The 20,734-nt window shown below is 36.3% G+C and overlaps 1 protein-coding gene across 1 annotated transcript; it reads left to right on the plus strand.

The window, feature by feature from the left end:
• The first annotated feature begins 1,363 nt into the window (after positions 1 to 1,363).
• LOC121422523 (WD repeat domain phosphoinositide-interacting protein 2-like) lies at positions 1,364 to 18,941 on the plus strand. Its single transcript, XM_041617655.1, has 10 exons — positions 1,364 to 1,587; positions 7,956 to 8,038; positions 8,560 to 8,726; positions 9,937 to 10,224; positions 10,927 to 10,997; positions 11,263 to 11,370; positions 12,759 to 12,923; positions 15,069 to 15,173; positions 15,997 to 16,241; positions 17,110 to 18,941. The coding sequence occupies exons 1-10, from the start codon at positions 1,517 to 1,519 to the stop codon at positions 17,271 to 17,273; spliced, it is 1,467 nt and encodes a 488-aa protein (XP_041473589.1). The 5' UTR covers positions 1,364 to 1,516; the 3' UTR covers positions 17,274 to 18,941.
• Positions 18,942 to 20,734: the final 1,793 nt, after the last annotated feature.

The following is a 20,734-nucleotide window of genomic DNA, read 5'->3' on the forward strand; positions in this document are numbered from 1 at the left end:
CGATCCCACTGCGTCATGGCCATTTTTCTTTGACGTAGCGAGAACTGCATGGACGTAGCGTTGGTGTAATGGGGTATAAATAAACATGCGTGCGCGCATGTTTTATACTTTTTAACAATGCGAGTGCAAACTGCGAGTCAAACTTTATGATAAAACTGTCATGAAAAGGAGAATTTAAGTAGTTTTTTTTTAATCCATTTAGAGGTATACATAACTCACCAGTCCTGAATCCACCTATTAAAAAAAGCGTTTGCCATATTCTTGTTTATTCATTAGCCCAAAATAATGCCCTGCTATATGTTGACATTCCTGCGTAAATGTACTTAACAAAAGTTTCAATGATAGATGGAATCATTTCCCGCACGGAGCACGCGGAACTCATTGTGGATGCAAAAAACAAATTTATATGGTATTTGGTTAAGTAACAATTAAGTATCACTTAATTCCCCCGGGCCGTAATCAAATCCAGCTAGGGGGCATATTCCTAAGTCCACATGAAAGAAAAATATAATTTGAAATATTTTTTGTGAAAAAAAAATGACATGAAGAAGAAGAATACAAAGGAGAAGAATACAAAGAAGAATACGAAGAAGAAGAACAGGTCATGTGGTCCAGTGGTAAGAGCATTGGACTCATAATCGCAAGGTTGTGAGGTCGAATCCTTACTCTGCCACTGTCTCTGCCAAGGTCAGCCACCGTTATGACTGATTAGCCTATAGATGTAAAATGTTTCCTAGGTATACGGCTTGGCGTTGAATACCAGCAAAATATGATGTCCTGCCGAGTTCCTATGGGAGTTAAGAAGAAGAAGAACAACAACAAGAATACGAAAAATACAAAGAATACAAAGAAGAAGAATATGAAGAATTAGAAGAAAGAAGAAGAAAAAGTCCAGGCTAATCAATCTATCGTTTGCATCTTCCTGTTGACACTCAAGTGAAAGATGTTCTTTTAATTTCCTCTTATAATAGACAATTTTTTTCTATTCTCATTTTAGGTCACTTGGAATAGAATTCCAATTATACTGAGCACTGTATTAAAACGGGTGAGTTACTACTTTCCATCCACAAAGAGGAGGCCTACGTCCCGACGTTTGATAGGCTCTCGCTAACGTTATTAGCTAGCATACATCATCATTTTTTGTCTTTCTTTCTTTTGAGTCTGCGTTTTCTTTGTGTGATTTTCAGACTGTGCACAGCTAGCTTGACCTCATCATCTCTTCCATATTTAGATAAACAAAACCCCCAAACTTATACAAAGGCTCAAAAAGCAGACAGCTGAGTTTTGCGCATGCGCTTCAAGGCACCCAAATAAAGACTGGTATAGTTTAACACAATTTGTTATGCCTTCCACTGTGCAATGTGAATCTACGAAATAATAGAACAATCTTATGTATACAACAACACTGAGAACGAAGACCCAACAAGAATTCCACAACTTTGAACTTTCTGCTCTAAAATCAACTGCCATGCTTCGAAAATACTATTCCCACTGACAAGGAAGGAAATCTGCCTCGATGAACCTCGCAAATCAGCCCTCGGATTCAAATTCGAATCTTCTATTTGTCAATTTTAATCAAGATTATACGTGAGTACCTACGACATTTCGACATCGTCATTTTGCCACTGCACTAGGCACCAATGTCAATGCAGCAGTATTCACTCAGCGCAGTGCAGTGCAGTGTCATGACATGTCACTGAGTCCTGCACTGACTGTGTCTGTACAGCCAACATTGCAAAAATTGCAAAACAATCTTTAACGTTCGAATTCAGGGTCATTCCGTGCTTTTGGGAACTTTTCACCAAATCGAAATTGTAGTTTGTACCTTCTTTCAATGCGATGATGTTATACTACTACTAGTTAAGAATTGAATCCTTCAGCGATTTTTAATAAAAAAAAGGCTATCATGGCTATGTTTTCGATACAATTACAAGAGCTCTGTAACTCTTAGCATTAAAGTCACACAACTGGTTCTCTCTTTCCTCATGCGATATTCATTGGGCTCGGATTTCAATGGTGGACAAGTTTTCAGATGACATTCCGCACAAGAGCCAAGCCAAGTTTTATGAGGGATGCCACCCAAAAAATTGAAGTGTTGTATGGTCAGTTCCCCTATGTCTGCGCGGTCTCCCTAGTCTGCGCATCCGCGTATCTGCATGATTCTACTAAAAGAAGATACGCAACGAGCACAAACTTTACACATGCAATACCTAGACAGGTATTCATAAAAAAATCTGACTCAAAATGGTGGAAAAATAATGAATTTAGGGCATTTCATGTGACGACCTCAAAATGCAGCCTTTCTCATCAAAATCCCTGAATCGTGTGCAAAGTGAATGAGTGCGCAGACATGGGGTACCATTTTTTTTCAATCTGAAAATGACTGCCCGAGGTTTTTCATGAAAATCCTATATTTTCTTTCATTTTTTAATGAGAAATTCGGTACACTTACTCTCAATAATATAAGGAACATTGTTAACTAAAAGATTTTGTGAAATAAGACGAAATTCATGTTAAATCTTAACTCAAATTGTTAGGTGTGCAGAATTGGGGCCCACCATCATACATCTAGAGTAACATGCCCAAGATTCGACATGTTTAGCCTTTTCTGCAATATTTTTGTTCTCAAATTTCTTTTCACAAAATGATATTTGCCCCAATATTCGTTAGATAAGCATAACATAGTAACAATGATTAGGCAAATCTTGGGATTCAAAATAAAGAAAATTTTAAAAAATACCAATCTTGGATAAAGCGTTAAGGTGCAAGAGAAAAAGATGAATGTATGTAATATTATATACATTTACACAGCACTATACATTATGAATATATAATGTTATATAAATATATTTCTAGACTGTAAAAATATTCACACACATTGGTCTAGGCATAATACACACATACATATACAAACATATATATTATCTTTTTCTTTCAAGCACCAATCCCCTGTTCGTTCCTCAATCTCTCAATGTACACGTCACTTATTCCGACAACACATATTTTGCTGATATCCAATCCAATTGGAATTTGTTTTGTTAGTTATTTTCATAAACTCCGGCAGCACCTCCTTGAACTTGTTAAATAATTTATTTGGGGGTTCTTCAAGGGCCTTACAGTGTTCATTGAAATGGTATTCATTCTCTACATAAATCGTTAAAACAGGGCATATTCTATTATTTACAGCAATCCTTTTATTCTTGTTCTATCATAAGTTATTGCCATCGCTTATTATTAACTTTGCAAAATTAGTGACATGCGTCTTTTCAATATCTAAAAGTAGGTAATTTTCAATCTTATAATCTTTTTTTCAATGTTTTATAGGTTCTTAGGCCAAGTAAAACTAAAGAAAGTAGTTGATCGTCCTGGCGCGCATCTATTTTGGCCGCCGCATGGAAATTTTTTATATTTACTATTTTCAAAAATTTGCTAAAAAAAAAAAAAATCGTGATGTTCCTTTTTTGATGTTCCCTTTTTCATTGCAGCATCAATTTTCTTGATATTTACTATTTTTATGGCTGCTGAATAGCGAAAAATTCACAAAATTGGCGAGAGATTTGCTCTCATTTGCTTTGGGATCTCTCTTGCAACTTCAAAAACAATTGCAAAGTCCGATATCACCGTAACTGCAAGAAAGAAAAAAATGCTGATTTGGTTTTCTATTGGAATTTTGAAGATACCATCATAAATTAGCAAGAAAATAAAGTTTGCAAACTCGGGGAAGATCACGGATTTCTTCATTTTTAGTGCATTTTCGGGGACCCCGCTTCTTGAATCTGAACTAATCCGTCGCGTGCTTTGGAAATATGGCGCAGAAAAATCAATTTTAGTAACGTAAATTTGTATTTCGGCGTGTTTTTTGGTGAGTGATAGCACCTACACTTCGATGTGTGTTACGGTGATTGACTGTGCTTGTTGTGACTCTGTTGGGTAATGCATGACTTGTGTGCTGGGATGATGTTATTGACTGTGCTGGCGCAACATGTGAATTTTGAAATCAATTGAGTTTTCTAACGTCAGCAGGCAGTGCATTGAATATTCAAAAAATAATTTCAAGTGGGTTATTCTTTATGAAGATTGAAAATCATTAATGGGATTCCAAGAAGTGCCAATTCTGTTCAAATTTGATAAACTTTATTCTTCCTTGAGCTATTCAATTTGATGGAAAATTGTAAAACTAAAAATTAGTTAGTAAATATATCTAACACTTAGAGTTACAAACATGAAATAATAAACATTATGTGAACAATTAACAATTAATTCAATCATCATTTAACATTTGATATCAATTAGAAAATGAATAAAGATTGAACAGTATTAAACAACATGTTAATGAATATACAAGCAGCTGGAAAACTGCGATGCGAAACTAGCCCAGAGCTAAAAAGAGATTGGCTCTGGAAAACTAAACATGGCTCCATGGTAATGAAAATGACCCCACCCCCATGCTTTTTTTACCTTTACAATATATATAGGCCTATATTGATATAGAATAATGTTTAAATCATTCACTTGACATGAACGTTTTGTTTTACAATACAGTACCGGTATACATCAGTATAAATACATCAATATATTTTTATCGCATAATACATTTTCCATAGATTTCCAATCAATTGTATGTATGCCAACATTTCTACTCATTTATTATTAATATTAAGCATGCATCGATCACATATTTCGAGCTTGACATGGCCTGACAACCATTAGAATAAAAAATAGCAAAAAAAATAGTAAATAGTAAGGACCTCCCTCATCATTGATGTCAAAAATGGGCCGAGAAAATGCCTCCTTGTTTTTAAAAAAAATAGCAAATAGTAAGGACCTCCCTCATCACCGCTCTCAAAAAACCCGGACGATCAACTACTTTCTTTTTTTACTTGGCCTTAGTTTATTGCATTGGTCAACAGAATGTTGGATGATATCATTGAGACTGTTTTTCCATGATAAATAACAATCATTGAGTTTGTTCATAATTGCTTTCAGAAGTGCTCTTTTTTGAGAAGATTCCCTGGTTTTCCCACACATGAAGGAAACTGATTTGTTTTAATAATATTTGTATGTAATTTTGAAACCAGTTATTAAAATGAAGTGACACATCATATTCTCTTTTTACAAGACTTATGTTTTATTGAAATTATGTTATGCCAGTATTCAATGCTATTTTTTAAAGCTGAAATATATGAGGGATAAAGCCCAAACTCAGCCAAAGCAGCGTGTGTATTTGAGTTTTGTCAGACGTGTATCAATCAGATATGATTATTTACGTCTGGGACCGACCTTTAACGTCACCATCCGAAAGACGTGACCAGGGCTCGAACCTCGACCCTCTGCATCAATTTGTAACTTCCCCACAGCTTGGATTACAGGCGCACGCCACAACGCCCAGCACTATTAGTTGCTGATCTATGAACGTCAAGAACCATTTTCAAGTATTGATTATTTTTTCAGAAAGAAATGATTTATACAGTTTTTCTATTTCTTTATCTTCACATAAGAGTGTCGGTCAACTCCAAATTTCAGTTCAAAATAATATGGGTTTTACACATAAGTCAAATAATTTTGAATGTGGAAGTGCTGCAACTCTATTATCTGGTACGTTGTTTTTCATACAAAAAGTGGCTTTCTTTGCTTTCCACATTAAGTGTTTGATGGCAAATGTGAAGGAACCGGAGGGTTTAAATATGAGTACTAAATATTTGTATTCATCTGTTATTTTTATGGGGTCATTATCTATGACGAAAGATTTTTTTCTTATTACCCGTCCGGCTTTATCAAATATCATTATTATTTATGGTTTTTTCATGTTAATCTTAAGATCCCATCTATTACAGTAATCATTTAATTTATTTAAAGAGAAATGCCAGTAGTTGCAGTAAATGCTGATTTCATGAGAAAGTCTGTAAAACCAGGCTTAATTGTCAGTATATCATTGAGGATCTAGATCTGTGAAATCTTCAAATCTACGCTGAAAAATGTTCATACTGAAGATCACCAACACAGATAAGCACACGTGGGACAGTGTATTATTATTATTGCTTTGAATGTCAGCCCGACGCTTGACCCACATGACGAAAATCTTGCGTTTAAGAGCAGTATACCCCAAGTTTCCCTTATCATCAAATCTCTTCTCAAAACCCTATTGCCCTCAAGCATGAAATTTAAGTATAGAAACACCTGTTTCTTGACCTCGGTCCGAAGATAATACACCCCAGCATCAACGGTCACAGCAGGGGGCCACACACAATGGATTAGGATGGAGTTCCATGTATACACGCGTTGATAGAAACTTTTTTCTTCCTTTCTTTCTTTTTCTTTCTTTCTTTTTCTTTCTCTCTCTCTTCCTTCCTTTCTTTCGTTAAGACTGTATCGTTGCGCGAGTGAACGGCATGCATCCCATATTTTCTTGCTGTACGGACAGAAACTAGATGGGATGCATCGCGGTCCTTGCATGCTAAGCATACCGTAATTTTTATTCCGCATACTTTCCTTATTTCGAGGTTGATTTTCTTCGTTCGAAATTGAAAATGGACTAGTATTGGATGTCTGAATGTAATATGCCTTTGAAAACGTGATTAATATCGAATACAATAATTTCATTCCGAAGATCCTTCTACAGGCAGACAAGTCTTACGTAATAGCACAGCTGTTGTTTATCATTTCATCCTTGGCTCAACGCTCGTTTAGCTGGCCCGTGGTGGTGAAATCGAGACAAGGGGATTACCTGGCCAAGATGGGTTTATCGGGGTTGGAAAAGTTGTTTGAGATTTGCAAACGCAAAACGGGGTATGCGACCGCAGTTTGCAGTCCGAAGTGAGGTCGAGAATCAAACGGGAAATTTTCGTAATGAAATCCTGTGCTTACTTGCTGATTTCTCAGCAATTATACAATTTCTTCCAGAAACCTTTGGCACATATGTTTTATTTATACAAACAGACACTTTGGTGGTCATTTCATTGGATTCTGTACGAATTCATTTTGATATCGTTACCATAACTGGCATTTACCTTTAAACGGGTTTGGAGCCCAGGTGCAGTCTCGGAAAGTACATGTATTACGAGATCATCTGCATATAACAAACAAGATATTTTTTTTCTCCAAACTCACTCGTCATCAACTATATCGACTAAGTCATTGATGTATAGCCTAAAAAGAATTTCACACGGCAATACTTATTAAGGGGTGTATTTTCGGAACATGGAAAATGCTTGTTTTGGGTGCTTTTCGAAACCCCATGGACTCGCATGATATCCACTCATCAATGGAAGTGCCCCCCCCTCCAGGGAGTTTTCCTTGGGGGATCAGTCCTCCGGAGGAGTTGCCCTATGGGATTAGTTCAGGGTAATGGCCTGCCCCAACTTTTTTCTGTATTATAATTATCCAATAACGAGTAATATCGCAAAAAAATTTTGTATATTCTCAGGTGTCAGGAAAAAATGTGGACCATCAATTAAAATAATATTATTGCAGTGAGACCTCGTAAAATGCATAAAATCTAGACAAAGCATAGGCCAATATTGGGCAATACGTGTATCCATTAGCGCTTGCACTAAATGGGATACCGTCTCTGTCTGGGGATGATAGTAGATGTCAGAAATTATTAAATAAATCCCCAAGAACATTTCAATGTGTTATAATACAAAGAAGTGTCCGGCCATTTGGAGGGTGACCTCTCATTAGATTTTTACTTGACAACACGTCTCCTGGCTATGTATGTGAAAAATCCATAGCAAAAGGTGATGCTTTATCGGCTTAAAATTCTCCATGCAATGGACCCCCCCCCCCCTCATCTTACCTCATGAATGGTGTCATAAAATTTGATTTAAACATGTCTCTGTTTTGCAAATACGTGGAATGTTTACCTTTACAAAATTATTATTAATTTCTAGAATGTAATCTGTTATCGATGACCCCATTCTATGTTTTATCTTTGATCGATTTGCTTGATTTTGTAGATCATTAGCAGTAGGCACAAAAACAAGCTACAGACTCTTCTCATTAACATCTGTGGACAAGCTAGAGCAGATCTATGAACATGGTAAGAAAATCATTATATCTATCATCTCTAGTGGAGCCTGTTGCATAAAAGTCATTATTATGGTAACTTCCATGGAATCCTTGATTCTGATTGGCTGAATGGCTGTTGAACATCGTTACCGTAGTTGTTACCATTGGAAAAGTTAACATAGTAGTAGCTTTTATGCAATTGGGTCCAAGAAGGGATTCTATTTGGGTATTTGAATATAACCAGTTGTAAGAACCCACATTGTTGGATATTGTCTGCAATGAATAAATGTTAGACAATGTCAAGTAATGTCAAGACAATGTCAAGTGAATGTCAAAAAATGTTCTTCATACAGTGAGTCAAACCTGTCTGTTAAGGCCACCAAAGGGAAGGAGAAAAGTTTGCCACTGTAGACAGTTGGCCTTTACACAATCTACTCCTTGGGGAGCTTCCAGCAAGTTTCCAAACTTAAGTTGGTGGCTCATTTGACTAGGTAGAAGTGGCAAAGTGTGGATTGATGATTCATCTATAATTTGTGTTTGTCTTCTTCATAGACTCTGAAGATATCTGCATCGTTGAGAGGCTTTTCTCCAGTAGTCTGGTGGCAGTGGTGTCCCTCACAGCACCTCGTAAGCTGAAGGTCTGCCACTTTAAGAAAGGCACCGAGATCTGTAACTATAGCTACTCCAATACTATTCTAGCCGTCAAATTAAATCGCAAGGTATGGTATGACAGCAGTGATGATGATGAGAATAATAAAATAATATTGATGATGATGGTGGTGGTGGTGGTGGTGATGATGATGATGACGATAATGGTGGTGGTGGTAGTTGTGGTGATGATGATGATGATGGTGATGGTGATGATGATGATGATGATGATGATGATGATGATGATTGATGATGATGATGATGGTGATGATGATGATGATGGTGGTGGTGGTGGCAGTGGTGATGATGATGATGACGATGATGATGTTGATGATGATGACGACGATGATGATGATGATGACAACAACTTCAATCAGTGTAATTTATCAATCACATATTTCATTACAGTGTCTCTTTCTTTTGGGGATTATATTTTTATTATTTTGTTAAATACTGGGATTTACCTAGGGTGACACCACCTTTGAACTTTATTTTTTACCCAAAAAAAAAATAATCAGATAAATACTGAGTATTATATTAAATTTGATCATTTGATTACAGTGAGCCAGATGTTCCATGTCACATGATACATCATATGACATCCGTAAAACATCATGGTGAAGTGTTGACACAACTTGTCCTTGATTAACTGACCGCTTTTAGAAGCCAGTCTGATAATATTTGTTGTTGAAATGTTGATGGAAAAACTCCTAATCCAAAGTCCAAGGAACCATACAGATTACCTGCTTCCTGATAATCCCAAGATCATGTCCGTAGACTCCATTGATAGCGTGTTTGTTTTATTATTTAGCCCAATGTCTTCCTAATGGTCAGACAGAGCTGCCAATTAGTACCGATTTTCAGTATTTAGTACTGAAAAGTGAGAAGAATACTGTTATTTTCTTGTAAAATACTGATTTCTAAAGTTTCAGCTGTATGTGTGGTCCTATTGTATTTTTGAAAATACTGATTTCCTCACTGAAATACTGATTTTCAACTTTTAAAATACTGAAATGTTCTTTTTCTGGTTGGCAGCTCTGGTTAGAACATGCAAAAGATATAACAATTTCAAGTATTCATTCCATTGAGCCTAAACAATTAATCAGTATGACCGGTTATAATGAACAAATTAGCGGGAATACATATTCATGCTTCTTGTAATTTTCTCAGTATGATTTGTTCTAATATTGTAATCTCATTGTTCACTATTTGATAGAATTCAGTTTCAGTCATGAGATTCTTACAACTGATCATCATCTGCTTGTATTACCTTGTTTACAGCGATTAATAGTGGCGCTGGAAGAAAGTCTCTACGTTCATAACATTCGGGATATGAAAGTACTACATACGATACGGGACACCCCTCCCAACCCCCTGGGGCTGTGTGCCCTGTCCATCAACAATGATAACTGCTATCTGGCCTATCCCGGAAGCAGTCAGATTGGTGAGGTACAGATCTTTGACACTGTGAACCTACAGGCGGTGACCATGATCTCGGCCCACAATAGCCCACTAGCAGCACTGGCTTTTGATACCACAGGGACAAAGCTGGCAACGGCATCAGAGAAGGTAGACCTTGACTTTTTCTTTTTAACTTAATGTCTTTCAATCATGGCCTCTTTACTAGAAATGTGATTAACCATCGATTGTCACTCTACCATCAGTGGCAACTCAAATGTTAACATTGCTTAGAACTAATCAAACTCCTGGGGGGTGTTTCACAAAGATTTAAGTATGACTTAAATCGCACTTAAACGCCGACGCGTACATGATATACATGACCAATGCGATCAAGCCTTTCATACCGTACGCAACTCTGCATTTAAGTACGACACTAAGTCATACTTAAATCTTTGTGAAACACCCCCAGGTTCCATGAAAGTGATCATAGATGCAAAGAGTAATTTACCTTGTTAAGTTTTGTGAAACAGGGGCCAGGCCCTATTAAGAGAGTAGAGTCATTATTGATCAGGGTTAGCATATTTCCTGGTCAAAATTATATTTCCCAGTCGATTGGAAATATAATCCTTTCCCATAACTTTCTGCACAAGAAACTCAAAATCGAAAGCAGACAGTGTCTATAGACAAAATAACAGTGGGAAATATGCCAACCATGTGTTTTATCATAAGATTGAAATTGACAAATATTCAAGGTATAAAACTCTAATCTAATAATGATCGTTGAGAATTTTATGTATTCATTACTTGCCTCTTTATTTCAATGAATTACATTTTATTTCATAAAATGCATTTGTATATTTTCTTTATCAGGGCACAGTGATTCGAGTATTTTCCATTCCAGATGGCAAGAAATTGTTTGAGTTCAGAAGAGGAGTGAAGAGGTAAAGATGGAGTTTTGTTATATTTATTCATAAAATGGATTTGGTACACTTATTGAGAAGACACTTATTTGTAATTGCTTCTCTCCATCCAGGTTGATCAGTACAGTGGTAGTGCTATAAAGAGCAAACCAAGACTTTTTTGCATGGGTCTCAATGAGATCACAACCCACCTAGATAAATTTTCCTTGTTGCTTTGGTGGATAACTGTAAGTGATATTGTATCTTCATTATTATTATTTTGTATGTTTGTGATTGTCTTGGACAGGTGTGTCAGCATAAATTCCTTAGCATTCAGCGCTGATTCCATATTCTTGTGCGCATCCAGTAACACAGAGACGGTTCACATCTTCAAGCTTGAACAGCCAAAAGAAAAGTAAGTTTGATGCTCCGAAAACATTCAGGGACTTACCATAAACGCTGTTATTTTCACGGGATTAATTTTTTGCGCTTGGCGGCTTCAAAGCATATTCGCAGGTTTTTAAATTCGCGCTGCACTCTCCATTATCACTAAGTCACTAAGTCACTTCCTTCTTGCCCATCTGTGAGTGGTTTTGATTAAAATTTCAGCAACAAAATTGTATTTTCTGATCATAATTCTAGCTCTAGGACGGCATAATTCAGCGTTGTTTTGATCTAATCATGAGCTTTTGTGACATTTAGTGCAACTTTTCTTTGCGGGGCGGACTTCGAGGAAGGCAAAACCAAGGCGCTGCTAAGGCTGCTGGCCTGGTATGGATGGCCCAGCACCAGGTAAGGACTGGGGGGATTACGGCTATCAAAGTGCATGGGATCAATCAACAAACATTGGCGATCGACCCAATGTCTTCTCAAAAACTAAACAGATCCAAACACTCACCAATTTAACAGCAAAAGCAATTTATATTTCAACCAAAATCATAATTTAAATACCGATCTGCGACTGTTAAAAAAATGATCGCATTGCTTTGGAACAAATTCTCGCGAGGCACATGATATTGGAGCTAAAGCTTGCTTGCGTAAATGCTGCCCTCTTTAGATCAAATTATGCAATCTCTTTGCCAAAACGATACACGCAATCAAACTTGCATTAAAAAAGATGCTTACAAATTCGCGTGTTTTGAAATTCGCGCTCGCCGATCTTGCGGTGAAATGCGTGAAAATTTCCACATCGCGAACATTTCCACTTTTACAGTATTATAGAATCCATAGTGGAATTTAAATTCTGCTTCTTCATTTGAATGGGCAAATGAATGTCTATGTAATGGAATTTATTCATTTTTACATGCATCTAACCAGGAACAATGCAACTAGGAGTGGGGGCAGAGTAGTGAAGAAAAATAAAGTAGGGGGAAAATTGCTGACAGTTTCTAAAGACCTGGGACCTGTCTTACAAAGGGTTGCAATAGATCCGAACAACCACAACTCTGGACAGCCAACAATGTCAATATCTAAAATACAAGATTCTTCAAAATATTTTCCAGATATTATGTATATTCATACATTCTTGAAAATTCAGTGTGCTTCTCTTTGTTTACAAAGGACATTGGACACATTTCCTGTAGAAAAAAAGAATATGATATTGAGGGATTTCCATACCGTTGAGGTTGATCGGATCAATCGTAACTCTTTGTAAAACAGGGCCTTGGGTTGTTTCAAACATAGTTTCATAGCTATATACAGTATAAAAAAAACACTACTTCATGACATTCTTTCTCGCAGACATACCTGGTGATCCCTCCCCTTCCCCCCCTGTTGTGCTAAATTCCTATTCATCTAATTCAGACCTACAGAAGAGCCTTCGACATGGATGGGTTACCTAGGTAAAGCCTTGATGACTCCTGCTAACTACCTACCTTCTCAAGTCACAGAGGTACTGACGCAGGACAGGGCATTCGCTATCGTCAAGCTGCCCTTTTCAGGGCTCAAGAATGTCTGCGCACTTGCTAAGTGAGTTTAATGATAATAATATTCTGCATTTACATAGCGCTTAATACATCGGAACAACGTCTCTAAGCACTTTCCAGACATATTATTACCTTTACATTTTAAGGCATTGTTCGGTGTTGTCATTTCAGCGTCTTTCTTGTTCTGCTCTGCAAGTATAGAATCATAGGATGCAATTCTTTGAAAATGAACGTGGTGAATCAATAACGGTAGCAAGTATCTTATTTATTAATGGGAGAAACATTGACACCATACATGTATGTTCCCATTCTACAAATAATAGCATGAATTCAACAAAAAGAAAGATCCATGCATTTGACCATCACTGATATTGTGATATCCATATGCTACGATTGATAGAACAAATTTACCAAAGCATTGTTAATTCAATGAAAAAAAAAATGTCTAAAAATACATACATGTATTCCACTGCTCATAGCTTGAATTGGTCTGTTGGATAGTATGAACGTTTTTTTTTCTCTCTGTTTTTTAATTCAATATTGTATCTTTTGTTTTCAATCTTAGAATACATCATTTAGAACATGACAGACTTTGTAAGGTTCATTCAAGCATAGTACCATAATGCTCTTTAACATTATTTTCTATAAATTCATTGAGGTATTAAGCTTCAAAAAAAGTACTGAAGAGGCAAGCAATTGTATGTAGCAAGGAAATTAAAAACTGCTACCAATTGAATCTTTTACAAAGTTATTGCACAGTTATTCGTTGAGAGTTTGCGAAAAGACTCCTCATTCATGACATTATAAAATTATCTTGACATCATCATGATGTCAAGAGTTTATCTGTACAAGTTTTGTTTCTCGTAAAGTGATTGTTAATTAGCATAAGTAGAGCAATTTGCCTCACTTATGTCTATATTATAGAACATTATTATAAAACATGCTACTGAGCTTTATCAAAGCATTCTACACAATACATTACCAGTAAAAAAATATATTCACAGCTATGTGATGCAACTTATTTTACTGTTCTGATATATTTCTGAATGTTATGGAAATCAAATCCTTCCTGTTAAGTGTTATTACATTTTGATTAATTTAATAGTGTTACAACACATGATAGATTGGATATAAGCCTTCCCATAACAGAAAGGTAATTGAATTGTTTGACTGTATACAATATTAAACACAAACAAGTAGGATAGAAGAAGGCACCATTGGCTTTCTGAACAACAAATTATTTATTTTGCTCTTTCATTTTTCATAAACTGTTGGATATTATACTTTATTGGTGAAGTGCTTCCTTTCGCTGTTTTATTTTAACAAATGTTTCTTTCCATCAGAAATTCTGCTGCGCTCTAATTCCATATGGTTTCAAATTATCTATTCCATATATGATTTTGAAAAAGTCACATTAATTTTTTCTTCTATGAGGTTTAATTTGTGCCACTCTTTGCAAGCTACTGTTCACCTTTTTTTTAATTGCTGGTTCTTTTATTTTTTTTCCATTGATAGTATAAAAAAACACAGCATTATTCATTTGCCCCTTTTTCTCAAATCATAAAGGGCAATTCCATAAAATATGTATGTCCAAGCCCCTATATTTGGGACCTTCATGAAATTTTCTGTCTCTGATTTCTTGTTCCTTTGACAGTCTGTAATGGTTTCAAAGGACCGTGACTTGGTCATTTTATGAAGTGAAGTAAGACTTGAGAAAAATTGGGGGTGGGATGTACAAAAAGGTTGATCATTTTATGGAATTGCCCTAAAAGATACTTGCCAGAAAGAATATGCACAGCCTATGGGATGAGAGTACGCACAGCCCTAGTGATTAACAGCAATAAAAATGAGTTCCACGATTAAAATCAGTTTCGTCACATATTGCCTGATACCAATATTTCATTCTGACTGATTTTGTCATAAAGGGTTTTGCTAACGGTAGTGGTGCCGCTGTCCATCTATAAAGTTTGGCGATATATTAATAATATAATGCAGTGAGATAATATGTTTACAGAAATAAATGATACTACAGAGCATTATATATCATAAGTAAAACTCCCAATACTAGCATATACTTTATTCACTATTTTCCAATTAGGAGCACATTTTTTTTCATACTGGACAGTACAATGTTTCTGAGTATCAAGCATGGAGGGTCACATATATTTACTTGTATTCCTATGTGTAGCATCTCAAAGCCTAGAGTCCTTGTAGCGGCTGCTGATGGATTTATCTACATCTATAATCTAGACCCAACTGATGGAGGAGATTGTACGTTACTCAAACAACACAGGTAGGAATCTATCTCTAGAGATACGACGCATCCTGAGGGATTTTGTAGGATTTTGGGGATGGTAGGACTCGTTACAAACAATGATGTTTATGAAACTGGGTCCTAGGTTTTTAGAGCTAGTCTAAGCGAAAATAGGGAATATAATAATGATAATTTTGTATATACATTATGAATGTGTATCATGCACAAATCTACCACAAACAAGAACAATGGTTAAAGTAAACATAAAATTAAACATTGTTGATATTAATGTAATACAGATCAACAATCGCCTCGGGTCAAAAATCAAGAATGTTCTTTCTTTATAAATACATCAGGGAATAATTTTGCTTTACAAATTTGAATAGCATTTTTGGTCATAAGAGAAAAGCTCTCAACTAAGTAATGTACAGTCCTATGTAAAAAATATGCTATACAAAATACAAAGTACATGGCAGTCTTTCAAAAAAGGGGAGCAAATTGCAATATGATACCAGAAGCCTGTTGCATAAAACTTTTTACCTGAGAAAACTCTGGTAAAAACTGAAAACTAAGGTTAGTCTGATTTCCGCCATTGACTTTAGCACAGGGCAAAAACTCCGGTAAAAACAACCTGAGTTTTCTCAGGTAAAAAAGTTTTATGCAACGGGCCCCAGGAAAATTATTCCCTGTACATACATGTATATTTTATGAGAAGGTTAACCAGTTATCATCAGGAGAGTGTTTCATAAACATATTTCACTGACCAATTTAGTTCTGTCTGAGCCAATCAGATGCAAGGATTTCAGTAGCTTGTCACAGATGTCGGTGAAAATTACTATTTGTTTCATGTAATGCTCCCCAGGTTAGACGGGCAGGCTGACGCAGGGGGCGGAGGACTCGTAGGAGCTACGTCAGGAGCATCAGCAGGAGGAGAAGGAGCCAGCAGTGCTGGATCCGAGGAGCACAGTGAAGGAGCCGAAGCCAAGGGAGGCGCGTTGGGCGAGCAGGGGTTCTCGCCGGCTCCTGCGAAGACGTTTGCTGCGGCCACAGGGGGATCCAGGAATGTTGATCTGCTTTCATCGTCGCCACATAGAAGTCCTGCTCGAGGTATGTAATATGAATGATGATAAATTTGACTTTTTAAAGCAGCAAATTTACCCTGTATATTGCTCAATAAAGAAATGAGAATTGAACCAAAAGGTTTTGAAGGATTCAATAGGGTTTAGGTTTTTTATATCTTGAGGAAGACAATCGCACAATGTGGAGAATGCATGAGCAAAAGATCTAAATGTTTTTTAATTACAAGTGGACCAGATGTTGGTCTGGAATAACTGATATTGGGATGCTGATCGATGCATGCAATGAAAAGGGAGCAACCAAGAGATTATTTGATGTGATAGATCACAAAAAGTGGACTTTGAAAATGTTGTATTGACATATTTTACTTAAGAACTTTAGTGTTAAACAGTTGAGAAATTATAAATCAAAATTTGACCTCATATTTCTGTAATTTGAAGTCACAAACTTATCCAAGCACTTTAAGAAAGGAGACTAAATGACAACTGGAAGTCTTTTCATGCCAGATGCCTCACAGATGTCGGCAAGTTTTGCCGCAAACTAATATTGTATTTCACTGAAAGATGAGATTTTCATGATTGATTTGATTACAGAACAAATGAATTATAGTCATGACTTTAATTGATAAGCACTTTATAGGCAATGGTAGTGATCATAATTATCATAATTCTTTGCAATCTTTCAATGAATTACAAAGAAAAGATGACTAGAAAACTTTTGTAATCTACCATTTCCCATGCTTATTGTCAATCTTTGATATAGAAATTGTTTATTCTTATATTTGAATCTCGATTATATGTTTGTGCTCTTTATATTCAAAAGGAAAGCTGCATTTTGCTAAAACCCAATTTATGGATTTTTTTCCTAACATCGTTTTTTATTTGTGCTTTATTTGCAGAACCAATGTTACCTAGCACAGTAGACCACAGGCACGATGACCTATTAGTAACCGCTGCTACAGATGATAACCAATTCTCTTCCCCTGGGATGGCCGCTGGACTCAATCAACTACGCTTGGATGATGACAATGAATTCCCTCCCATGATGCAACACACAGAATGATCCCCTGTAATATGGTTCTGTTTGGCTATCCATATAACATTGCATCACATATGGCAAGCCATCTTTGCCATAAATTACATTGTCCATTGGTCTCTGATAGGATGGTGAAGCTTACTCACAAATTTTATAAATAGTTATTTTCTGCCAAAAATAAATTGTAGAAAATGTAAATTTTATAGATAAGATTTGTGAGCAAAATCTGTCCACTTCTATGAGACCATTGGCAGAGGCAGACAATGTCATGAATGGCCTGCCATAGATAGAGTGCAATGTCTTACAATTTATATCCTTTATGATATGCCAGTCTGGATTCATCTGTTGTGTATCTTTGTGTTGATGTTCTTGTGGCTGTGCAAATTCCAAACCGACTCTGCTTGTCTACCGAAGAGTTGATTTTAAGTGCAAGTGGGCATATTGTTATAGAGATTATTAACCAAGATTCTATTTACACAACCTTCCCTTTCCCTTCCGAAATTCAAATTATTATTTTTAAATATCGTTATCACGTTCAGCCCATCTATCATTCATTTTCAAGATAAAAAATTCAAAGTTCCTGTACATTTGCCCTTATATGTGATCGTACATGATTAATGAAATGGTAAATTCATTTGTAAGAAAACATCTGTTGTTTTATGTCATATGTGTTTTCCAGCAATTTTTTCCCCAAGAGTGAAGGATTTTCGTAATTAGAAACATTTATCAACTGAAAGATCTCTGTGGACGCTCTCTTTCCAAGGATATTTGATTCTTTGGCAATACCCTTACCTGAATATTCACATGCTTGAACAATTATATATGCTTGTTTCACTGTAATTGCATGTATTCTGAATGATAGATGCACAACACATTGCTAGTACAAGAAGATCACTACATTTCAGCATATCAGATTCATTCTAAAAAGCATTGATAGGGCTTTTACAAATGTCATTTGATGTGTAATTTGCAACCGGTATTTTATGCAGTGCTTGTAGGCCAGAATTTTTTCTTTTGGTAGATATTTTGTCATGATATTGGACACAATGATTTTTGGGAGGTATATAATTCAAATGGTGAAGGAAAAACAGTAATTTTGAATGAAAGAATACGAGTTGTACATGTTGAACAATACCAGGGGTGTGAGAGTTCAGATTTTATCTGACTTCAAATTTTTTTGTTTTGATTTTCAGCTTAATTTCAGCTTTTTTTTTGGCTTTCCACTATACAGAAAGAATGGGAGCTCCTTTAATTTCAGACTTTTTCAACACTCTTCAGCTTTTTTCAGATCTTTTTATTTGTGACCACTCACACCCCTGCGATACATTGGTAAGTCAATGAACAGTTAGTTTCACATCGAATGAAGTTGGACTTATATCATTATTGAATTCCAGGAAATCATTTCACTAGCCATTTGTCATCTGACTAGTCAGGGGCCCATTGCAGAAAGAGTTGCAATCAATCGCAACTCAAAAAATCCTGCCCAACTTGATTTTCAGCGCGCATTTTTGACTTGCGATTGATTTTTTTACTTGCGTTTAAACGCAACTCTTTCTGCAACGGGCCCCAGATCAGACATCTTTGATTGACTGAGAAGCAAAGATGTCTGATTGTCGATAAAAAGAGACCACGGTGAATTTTAGATTGCACTCCCAAAACATGATTTTGTAAAATATTGAACAAAACTTGTATATTTTATTTATACAAAAATAACAACGGTAGTGATTTTCAAGGCATATGTACTCTCACTATGAATTAATGCCTGATATCAAACAACAAGACTCGGTTAAAATATCCACAAGTCCATCCATGAAATGCTCCCCTATTACATGTACATGTATGTGACACCTTGGGCTGATTGCACTAAAAGGTCTTTCCAAGGACCACCTGTCATGTCGCTCATCTTTCATGATGCGTGCTGTATGTGGGATATTTCTGAAATTTGTTAGCTAGCTTCTAAATCAATTTTTATACTATTTCATGAGATATCACATCATTTTATAAACAATGATTTTGTTTACTTTAACGGAGGAATAAAATATGATTGCAGGTGATTTATTGAAAATGCGTTTCACATGGCGCACCATAGTAAATGGCCGACACGAAAGGCGGTTCTTTCAAAAAAGACCCTTTCGTGCAATTGCCCCCTGCTTAATTTGTGCATTTTAAATTACCCGGTATATAGTATATATTTATTATAATGAGAGGCCTACTTTTCGCTGTGGGTCCGTAATAATTTACTTGACAGTACATAGACCAATCTCTCAGGATAAATGTGAAAGTAATTGATAACAATATTTTTAGCATTTCTTTTTTTCAGACGATCGTATTCCAACTCAACAAGCAAAATTTGTGTTTCTTCCCCCTTCTAAATGTTCTCAAAAGATTTACAAGGAGCAGTCATAACTTCATTGACAAAATGAAATAATAATAATTGGCATTTATATAGCGCTTTATCACTCTACGACTGTTCAAAGCGCTTCACAATTATTATTACCTGGTCACTGGATTCATAGCATTTCAAGCAGCCTGTTAGGCGCAAACTTGCTAAACCAACCACAATGACGGTTGTTTCCTACCGGTACCCAATTAGCACCTGGATGAGAGTGGCAAAGTGTGGATTGACGCCTTGCCAAAGGACGCTAGACCATGGTGGGATTCGAACACACGACCCTCTGATTATAAGGCGAGAGTCAGAACCACTACACCACGGTGCTTCCACAATGAACTAAAGATTTCACCGAAGTTTGACATGAATGATGACCCAAGTGACTGTGACCTGCTCCGTCTGTTGTTGTGAAGCTAAAAGCTAACCGAATTGTGACAGTTTGGTTTGTTGATTTTCAATGCAGCTGCCCCTCCCCTTTCATCCTTTTCATATCATTCTGAATTATGTTGAGCCTGCATGAGAAAACCTTCCATAAACGGAATGATTGCCCAAGTCATTCTTCAGACCAGGGCCCTGTCTTACAAAGAGTTACGATCGATGTGATCAGTCGCTACTATGGACGGCCAGCAACGTCAACATCTAAAAATGCAAATTTGAGTCCAAATATATTCTAGATATGATGTGCATTCATACATTTATCATTCTCTGGAAGATTCAGGGTGATTCTCTTTATTTTAAGGAGATTGTGCGAATTCCTTGTGGAAAAAAATATGACACTGATGGATTTCCATAGAGATTCGATCGATGGGATCAATCATAACTCTTTGTAAGACACCCTGGTGGGTGTTTCATAAAGCTGTTCGTAAAGTTACGAACGACTTTACGCATTACTGGAACATGTTCTTAGGTCATAACTCAATTACATCTAGGGATATCACATAGAACAAGAAAGGATCACCAGTCGTGCGTAATCTTACAAACAGCTTTATGAAACACCCAGCAATGGTGACACAGAGCTTAGTAATTGATCGTAGTGTTATCGTTTACAATCGATTGTAAAAATCACTCCACGATCATTTACTCAGCTTTGAAACAGGGC

Source organism: Lytechinus variegatus, chromosome 10 (assembly GCF_018143015.1).
Source record: "Lytechinus variegatus isolate NC3 chromosome 10, Lvar_3.0, whole genome shotgun sequence".
Lineage (NCBI taxonomy): Eukaryota > Metazoa > Echinodermata > Echinoidea > Temnopleuroida > Toxopneustidae > Lytechinus > Lytechinus variegatus.

Bases quoted from the DNA above. Each gene is read 5' to 3' on its own strand.
- LOC121422523 (XM_041617655.1), top strand. From the start codon at position 1,517: ATGAACCTCGCAAATCAGCCCTCGGATTCAAATTCGAATCTTCTATTT. The intron at 10,998-11,262 runs GTAAAGATGGAG...TGTCTTGGACAG, and splicing joins TTCAGAAGAGGAGTGAAGAG to GTGTGTCAGCATAAATTCCT. The intron at 16,242-17,109 runs GTATGTAATATG...CTTTATTTGCAG, and splicing joins ACATAGAAGTCCTGCTCGAG to AACCAATGTTACCTAGCACA.